The following is a 9119-nucleotide window of genomic DNA, read 5'->3' as shown; positions in this document are numbered from 1 at the left end:
AGCCTGCTGAGAGCAACTCGCTGCATTGCCTCCAGTGCCTTTCCATACATGAGGTAAGGGGGCCGCGCTTGGCATCAGGCTGCCCCGTGTCGCAGGGCCGGGGGGTTCCCGCAGGAGAGGAGGCGCTCCCGGCTCGCTCCGCTGTCTCCGTAAACAGGAAATCCACAAGCGGCTCCCATCTCCTTTTCGGGAGCGGAGCCGCACGGGGCATTCCTCCCCCTTTACTCACTGCTCTGCAAACCCCAAATACCATCTCCGTTACAGCATCGCTGCTGCAGGCCATCCTACCCCATCCGATGCACCTCATCCTCCTCCGGGGCGGGAGCCAGAGGTGTGAGGACACAGTGGAGGGGCTGCACGTGCCTGGACGGGGTTGTGTGGCTGGGAGGAGCCAGCGTCAAACAAGGCTCTAGGGATGGAGGAAACCCTGTTTTCCATATGGAAATGCGAGGGGATGCATGGTTGGGCATCCCATTCCAGTGAGCACTAGCTTGTTGAACAGTGCCAGGGGTGTTCTGGATAGCAAATGTGGATGTAAATACTGAAAATGCTTTCCAAAATACGTATATATGTATTTTATGTGTGTGTATATATATGTATGTATGTATGTATATGAGACAAGGGGTTGACCAAGGGGTTTCTGCTCCCCCAGGCCGAGGCTGAAGTGGCTTCTCTGAACCTGGTGGAGGAGGAGCTGGACCGAGCCCAGGAGCGCCTGGCCAACGCCCTGCAGAAGCTGGAGGAGGCTGAGAAGGCAGCTGATGAGAGCGAGAGGTGTGATCAGAAGGGGCAGTTGGGGTGGCAGCGGGTCACCGCTGATTACAGGCAGCCCTGTTGGTTTCACAGTGGGGTCCTTCTGAAGTGACCTCATGGGGTTTGAGCTGGTTTTGTTGCAGATCCCAAAGGGATAGGGCAAAGCCACAATGCAGTGAAGTTCTCCAGATACAGGCATTTTTTAAAAGGCTTTGAAATTTCCAGGGCACCAACAAAATCCTGAAAAATTTGATTAAATATCAGGCTGTAACCAAAGCCAGGGGGTGCTTGGAGCTTGTCTTCTGGCCCAGAGCAGCCTCCTTCCGCAGCCCAGCATGGGACATCTGTGCCTGGGAACTAAGACAGCAAACCAGCCTCATTCATAAAACCAGTGCTGTAAAGTGTGTTGCTCCATCCTCATGGCAGGTTTCCCAGGCAGGAGCCATGCAGGCAAGGGCACTCAGGTTGTAAGGGAGTGCCCAGACATGTCATGGTGTTCCCGACAGTTACGTGAGCTCTTCGCTCTATTGGCAAAGACCAGTTTGAGCCACAGGATCTGAATGACGGGAGAAGAGTCTGCAGGAATCCCTGCTGTGAGGGTTCATGGGGATTTGGTGACCCCTTTGCTTGTGAGCATCACCCGTGAATGAGAAAAGGCTCTTTGCCACAGGATGTTTTCCAGCATTACCTGAAGGTTGCAGCTGGCTCATCCTGGGCTGCACACATTTCCCCCTCGTATGACGGGTTCAGGACCTGCCTGGTTGAAAGACACCATAACCACATCTCCCTACTCTTGGAACAAGGCCCTGGGGGCAGCTTCACTGCTCTAATTGTGTGCAGGAGCATGTGACCCTTCTGTGTGGTAGGGTTATCCCATGTGTGATGTCCCACGTCTCTGGAGCTGGAGGATGGTGCTGTTAGGATGCAGTGGGCAGGCAGGAGAGGCAGCAGTTACCCACAGCAATAACATTTTCTGGCTTGGGCTTTCCTCAGAGGCATGAAGGTCATCGAAAACAGAGCCATGAAAGATGAGGAGAAGATGGAGCTCCAGGAGATGCAGCTGAAGGAGGCGAAACACATAGCTGAGGAGGCTGACCGCAAATACGAGGAGGTGCGTGTCCCCTACCCCCAGTCCTGACCCCTGGTGCACCTCTTTGCAGTCCTGTGTCCCCAGCAGACATGAAGCCAATACGTGCCTCTTGCTCCATCAACAGGTCGCCCGCAAGCTGGTAGTCCTTGAGGGAGAGCTGGAGCGCTCAGAAGAGAGGGCAGAGGTGGCAGAGAGGTGAGCAGAGCTCTGGGTGGGCAGTGCAAGGGGGTCCCATACAGCCTTTGCCCCACATCCGTGGCAGCTGTAGGGATGTCTGCGTGGGGATGGGGTTGTCCCTCTTTGGAGCAGCAGGGTTTGACATTGGGGCGGTTCCTGGGCTCACAGGCTGGGGGCAGAGGGATGCCAACCTACTGGCAGCACATCCTTGACCCTGTTCTCTGCTGTCCCTCTCCCCGGGGTGCCCCTCTTCCGCCCCAGCCGCGTGAGACAGTTGGAAGAAGAGCTGCGGACCATGGACCAGACTCTCAAATCCCTCATTGCCTCAGAGGAAGAGGTACTGGTGCAGGGGTGTGGGGCGACGTGCAGCAGGCCCCCTCTCTCTGTCGCTGTCCCTCAAACCATGCGAGCCACTTCTGTCCTCTCCGCACCGCTGCCTCCACCACCGACCTCCCCTCGCCTTCCTCTCCAATGGGCACAGGCTGGGCACGCTCCTCCATCCCTCCATCCCTGCTCTCCTTGGTGGGACCAGAAGTGATGCTCGGGGTGTCTGTGCAAGGAAGCACGAGGAACGGATGAAGGGATGCGCCCCAGCAGCTCCTGCTCGCAGCAGCTCTGCTCCTTCTCCGTCTGTGCTGAGTTTTCTCCTCTCTCAACTTGTTTTCTCTCTTTTCTTTCCCTCCTTCCCTGCACCCGCTCTTTCTGCTCCCCACTTCTCTCCTGCCTCCCCATCCCTCTCCCCCTCCTGGCGGCCCCTGCTTGGGATGTAGTAAATGTGGTGACCTAGAGGAGGAGCTGAAAATTGTCACCAACAACTTGAAGTCCCTGGAGGCCCAGGCTGACAAGGTAGGACCTGGTGGGGGCTGCTGGGGCTGGGCAGAGTGTGTGGGGTCTGGGGGTGCTTGGGGTCTCTTGCTTGGGGTGAAGAATGGGCAGGGGTATCACTGTGGGGCTCACGGTTACTTGTCTCTGTCTCTGCAGTATTCCTCCAAGGAGGACAAGTATGAGGAGGAAATCAAGTATCTAGGGGAAAAACTGAAGGAGGTAAGGTGTGCAGGGCTGGCACTGCATTGGTGCAGGCAGAAGCATGCCATCCTGTGTGGGTTTTGACCCCGTTATGCCCGTGTTCTCTCACTGTTCCTAAAACTGCAGCCCTGCCGCATGCAGGTGCCTTGGTTGGGGATGCTTCCCCATCAGCCTGCTCAGATTGAGTGTGTGTGGGTCTCCTTGTCCCTTGCCTTTCCCAGGGGAGGGTTCATGGAGGAGAGTACCAGAGATGCACATGGGGCAGATTCAGGGTATGGTGCAGCCTGTACCATCCCCGTGGTACCCCATAGCTCACCCTCTCCCCACTGTGCTCTGCAGGCTGAGACCCGTGCTGAGTTTGCAGAGAGGTCTGTGGCGAAGCTGGAGAAAACCATCGATGATCTAGAAGGTAAAATGTCCCCACTGGCCCCATGTCCCTCTTTCTTGGGGAGCACTGGCCGGGATGTGCCCCCGGTGGGCTGGGGTGCGGGGATGGGCAGGGGTCCCGTAAGGGGTGAGGCTGGATGCCATGGTGTCCACTGTGGGAGTGCACAGCTGCTGGAGTCTGGGCTCTGCCTTTGGTGGGGAATAGAGCTGCATCCACTCCACTTATGCCTGCATGCTTCAGCCACCCTCAGCCCCCCATTCACAGCCACTCTTTCTCTCTCCACCACCTGCCCCCCACTCTGCTCCACCATCTGCTCCCCGCCTGCCCCCCGCCTGCAGATGAAGTGTATGCGCAGAAGATGAAGTACAAAGCCATCAGCGAGGAGCTGGACAATGCACTTAATGACATGACCTCCCTCTGAGCCCACACCGGGCACCAGCACTGCAGACCCCTGCTCACCTCCCCCTTCCCCAGCTCGGCCGCTTGCCTGCCTGGCCGTCCCACTGCTCTCCCTGCGTGCTCCGTCCTCCTCTGTCCTAGCCTGTGCCTGTCCATCAGCTCCTTTGGGTCAAGCGTATTCCTGCAATACCCCTTAGTGGGGAGACAAAATTTATTCACAGAGAGGGTGATCAGCCATTAGAATAGGCTGCCCAGGGAAGTGGTGGAATCACCATCCCTGGAAGTGTTCAAAACCCATGTAGATGAGGCCCTCAGTGATAATGGTTTAGTCTTGGCAATCCTGGGTAACGATTGGGTGTGATGATCTTAAAGGTCTTTTCCAACCTAGTTGATTATGTGATTCTATGACAAGATGTAGGTGCTATGGGGTGTTTGGCAGGGCAGGGGAGCAGCCCTTGAGACCCCCACACACTGGATGGACAGTGCCCATGTGGTTGCATTGCCCAGTGATGAACTGCGTTGTGCCCAGGAGCCCCCCACTTGAGCAGTTCCTTCCTTGGCTCCCTTGCAGCATAGGTACCAGAGACCCTGCAGTTCTGGGGCCTCCTGCCCCTCACATTTCCCTGTCAAAGCTCCCTGGTGCTGCTTCCTGGGCCCAGGGTGAGGAGGACCTGCAGAGGGAAAGCAGCACCTCCACTGCCAAAGCTCAGTCCCTGGGGATAGAGGGTTGGGTCTGGCTATACAGGCAGCCTTGTCCCATGCAGGCAGGCAGGCAGCATACAAACCCCCTGCTCCTCCCTTTCTGTCCTTTGCACATCGCTCTTTAGTTTGCATCTCATGACTCTTCTTTTATGTTCTATCTGTCTGGGTTACTGAGTTGGTCTTAATAAAGCATTTTCTTTCCTTGGAATCTCCTTTGATTTCTTCATGCCGCTCTGTCCCTCATCTGCCTGTCTCACGTGGGTGCTGGCAGTGGGGTGGAAGGAGGTGGTCGCAGTCACATCATCCCCACCACCCCATGGCTCTCATACACAGCTTTCCTCATCTCCTGCTGTATTCTCCATGACTTTTTAGACCTGAAATAACAGGGTCAGACCTAGTCCTGTCCATTCACTGTCCCCATTCCCAGACATTGCCTGCAAGCTGCGATGTCATCTCCTCCATCACCTTCCTCAGTGATCCCTAAATGGGTCCATGATTCTCCTCCTACTCCTTCCTCAGCATCCTGCCCCAGAACCCAGTTCCCAAACTGATGGAGCTACAGCCCTGTCCTGGGTCTGGCTGCCTCCTCCTGCCAGTCCAGCTCATCCCCGTTGCGGGATTTCCAGCAAGGGCTTTGGGGAATGCTGTCTCTCTTCACTAACTCACCTTTCTCTTTCTCTTTCCTCTGCTGCGCCGATGTCTCTCTGTTTTCTCTATAGAGCGTTCCCAGCGGGAGGCCGAGAAAAACCGTGTTCTCACTAACGAGCTGCGGGTCATCCTTACTGAACTTAACAACTGAGCCGCCCAGAGCTCCCCGTCCCAGCACCCCTGCCCCGTTTTGGCCAGGCTGGTTCAGGCTTGGGAGCCCCAACCCTCTTCCTAGGGCTAGGCAGGGTGTAGAGCCTTGTCTTATCCCCCTGGGGGTAACTGCCCTGTTTGAGTGGGGGGACAGGGAACCCTTCTGGCACTGACTGTTTTTTCTTGGGAGAGGAGTGAGGGTTTTTGTGATGGCTTGGGATGCCCACGTGGCGATGGCAGTCCCTGCCCCTGCTGAGGAGGGGTGCAGTGGTTCGTATCACTGCCTTCCTCCCTTTGTCCCTGGAGTTAGCAGCCAGCCTCTTCCTCCTCACTCTAGTCACGCCAAACTGTGCAGGGAGGGTGCCCTCGCAGCGGGGTCCCTGCAGGGTGCCAGGAGGGCTGGGATAGGAGCTGGGCCCCACAGCGCCTGCTGCCCCAAACTTGGGGCAGGGGACAGGAGAGAGCCTAGCAATGAGTGCTGGGAGATGGGGCTGGGTGGGCAGAGCTCTTGTCCCATCCCCATCTCTAGAGGGAAGGAGGATGCCATTTGGAAGCAAACACCAAGCCTCGGCCACCTTGTTATCTCTGCTCCTTCTCTCTCTGCTGTCCTCTCTGCCTGCCCAGGCTACTGTCTTACTCCGTGGACCACTGCTGGCTCATGCAGCAGGCACTGGCTCTCCTCTTTTGCTGGCCAAGGGTTTGTGCACATGCCCACAGTCTGCCTGGTGGTGATGCCCTGGGGCAGGATGTGTCCAAGGAATGGTACCCACCAGGAGTACCTGTGCAGCAGAGGGCCCAGCCATGGGCAAGGGGGCACCATGGGAGGATGGAGATGCTGAAGAGTGGGGACCATCTTCAGTGACCAGCCTGACTGGCCTGGCCACTCTGGCAGGTCCTGGAGCAGCTGGGCTCATCCCAGTGATGGGGCTGCTCTGCAGGGACACCCCGCTCGGCTGGAGGCTGTCACTGTACTGACATGTCCATCTGTGTGCGTGTGTCTGTGCCTGCTGTGGTGTGCGTGGGTCTGTCTGCCCCTGGATATGCTTGGGTTTGTGTCTGCGTGCGTGGCTGGGTGTCCCTTGTGTTCACAGAGAGTCTGGCCAGTGCCAAAGAGGAGAACGTCGGCATCCACCAGGTCCTGGACCAGACCTTGTTGGAGCTGAACAACCTCTAAGCTGTCCTGGGGATCCCCCCTGTCCCTCATCCCTACCCCACACGTGCACCCCACTGGCACGCTCAGGATGTCATCAGCTGAACTGCGTCTTGGCCAAATCCTCACATCCATTGAGAAGGGAAGCCCTGCAGCCTTACACCGTGGCTCAGGGGCATCTTGTCTGTGCACAGCCTGACTGGCTCTGTCCTGTCTTCATGTCCAAATAAAAGCAGTTTGACAAGAGGAATGGGTGCATTTACTCCTTGCGGTCGGGCACAGGCAGTGAGAGACATGTTGGGGGTCTCCCTGCCCAGTTTGTGCAAGGAGGGTCTGCAGGGGCTTGGGTTCAGGGTGGGTATGGCTGGCATAAAGGTGTCCCCTGTAGCCATGGAGTACTGGGAGCGATAACACACAAGATTTGGGCTGCATTCCCTTGTATCCATCACTTCCTTGGGATGTGATGGATACAAGGAAACCTCCACGTCTCAGGCTTGGTCCAAACTCACCATCCACTTCAAGTGCACTGTGATGGATGTTTGTCACTGGCATGCCCCCTTGCACAGCCAGCATGTTATCTGCCTGGCACATGGGGAAGCCACATGGTCTTTAACCTCTCCATGGAGTCTGCTTCATGGTTCATGTTCATGACGCCATCTGAGGACACACACAAGCGTGTGTCCATGCATGCACACATTATTAGTTATCAGGGTCTTTTCCAGGTCTGGGATTAGCAGCTTACCCTGTCTACTGGTTGCATTTTCTATTGCCAGTGCCTGCCTGAGGGGCAGCTGTACAAACCAGCAAATATTAATGCAGCCACTTCCCAAAGCATTCAGGAAGTTTCCTCCTGGCTTGCTGTATTTTCTTTAACACAAAGAGAAAAGCAGCAGGATGTGCCTCATCACTGACACCATACCAGGCTGGATTTCCTGGGGATGCCCAAAATCAGGATCTAGTCCTGCCCCCTGCTTCAGGCCCCTCCGTGATGTGCACCGAGCCCTGTTGTCCCACGCTACCAGGCGGATATCCCTCTAAAAGCACAACCCCATGCTGCCAGGAAACATAATTCATGCTGACCCCTTGTCGAGCCGGGCCATCACCCCAGCGAGTGGCTGGCAGGGGTAGCTTTTGTTATCTGCTTTCCTTTATTGCTGCACCTCTTGGCTCAGGAAAGGAGGGTGCTGAGATTGCATCTCTTTCCTGCCCAGGTGCTGCCGGCCTCCTGCTCTTCCCCCTGGACCAGCACCTCTGGTTTGTGGCTCTGAGACTTGCTCCTAAAGGGAAAATGGGTCTTGCTGCATGGAATGCTCGTTTTCTGGTTGTCCTCACAGGGTGTGAGACCCACTGTGAGCCAGGGAAGGAGAGGGAAGGACGGTGCAGGGCTGGAGCTCCTCCTTGGGTCTGCCTTGGTTTTCCACAGCATACCAGCTGAGCCATTGCATTATTTGGTCAAAGCAGCTTTCAGGCAGGGGCTTGTCTGGCTGTGAAAGGACAACAGTGTAAAACCACCAGAGCCTGCACTCCACACTGCAAACAAGGCTCGTATCAGGGTGCGTTCCCAGAGCACTGCCTCTGGGCACCCTTCGCCTTCCTGCTGGGACAAAGAGCCCTTTCACACCCAGTGGTTTTCCCCATTAGCCGCTGCTGCCTCCTGGTTTGGACCAGAACGTTTAACTTAACCATTTACACCCTGCTCCAAGGGCCTGTTTTGTTTCCTCTGGGGTTGGTTTGGCAGTGAGACCCTGGCTGCTGCTCCCGCGTGATGCTCTGTGCCAAAGACACGAGCCCATCTTTCACGGTTCCGAAAAGCTTCGCATTTAGCCTGCGCTCCCACACATCTCCTTCCCCTCGCAGCCCTGCATCTCTGTGCAGGGCAGGGGAAGCTCTATGAGGCTACTGTCAGGGGAGCTTGACCTGGAGGCGCCTCTCCCCACATGCGTCACTCAGACCCACGCTGAGGACCGCAGTGCCGGTCTCCTCCTCCGTGCCTCCTCCTGCACTTCTCCTGTTGAATTTCAACCTTTGGGTTTGTTTACCTTGGCCTGGCAGAGAGAAAATCTCCCCGAAGAGCTTTCAGCCCTGGTGTGGGCTGCCACCCTGTTGATGAACCACTGCATTAACCTCTGGCAGCCTCTCACCTCTGCTCTCTTCGCCAGTTTTCTCATCGCTCTGGTGCCTCATCTCTTCTCCTTCCTGTTCAATACCTCTGAACTGTGCGCTGGAGGGAAAGGACCACACAGAGAGTATCATGGAGACATGTTGAGCTATGCAGGGCCAGACACAGCCCACCACCCCCCCTCCCTGCATCATTCACAGCCAGAGGCACTGGGTGAGGGTGTGAAGACCCAAGCTGTGTGGGTCTTGCAGGGATCTGAGTGATTTCAGAACAGGTCAGGCCACCTAAAGCCAAGCGCCACACAAAGCTCCCAGTCTCCAGACTGACATTACTGATTGTCAACCCCAGCAGAGGACAAAGCAGCTGGAGGAAAACCTGATGGACATAACCAGGCGGTACTGTCATTGCTATATGAGCTACACACACCCCGTATCAGCACTCAGTACCGCACCCCGCATCGGGCTGTGCAGGAGGAGCGTGTGAGCACCGCCTCACATCCTCGGGGTATGCAGGGGGT

At 56.5% G+C, this 9119-nt stretch overlaps 1 protein-coding gene across 1 annotated transcript; it reads left to right on the top strand.

Annotated features, from left to right (window-relative positions):
* Positions 1-652: 652 nt before the first annotated feature.
* On the top strand, positions 653-6729 carry LOC104403220 (tropomyosin alpha-4 chain-like; the record flags this gene model as incomplete). Its single annotated transcript, XM_010011286.1, has 7 exons — positions 653-774; positions 1747-1864; positions 1968-2038; positions 2282-2357; positions 3002-3064; positions 3386-3455; positions 6425-6729. Coding segments are annotated over 7 exons (603 nt in total), but the record flags the coding sequence as incomplete, so codon positions are not given.
* Between the last annotated feature and the right edge of the window lie 2390 nt (positions 6730-9119).

This window comes from Nestor notabilis, unplaced genomic scaffold (assembly GCF_000696875.1).
Source record: "Nestor notabilis isolate BGI_N333 unplaced genomic scaffold, ASM69687v1 scaffold21123, whole genome shotgun sequence".
Lineage (NCBI taxonomy): Eukaryota > Metazoa > Chordata > Aves > Psittaciformes > Psittacidae > Nestor > Nestor notabilis.
The sequence above is the reverse complement of the archived record's forward strand: the minus strand, read 5'-3'. Positions and strand labels throughout refer to the sequence as shown.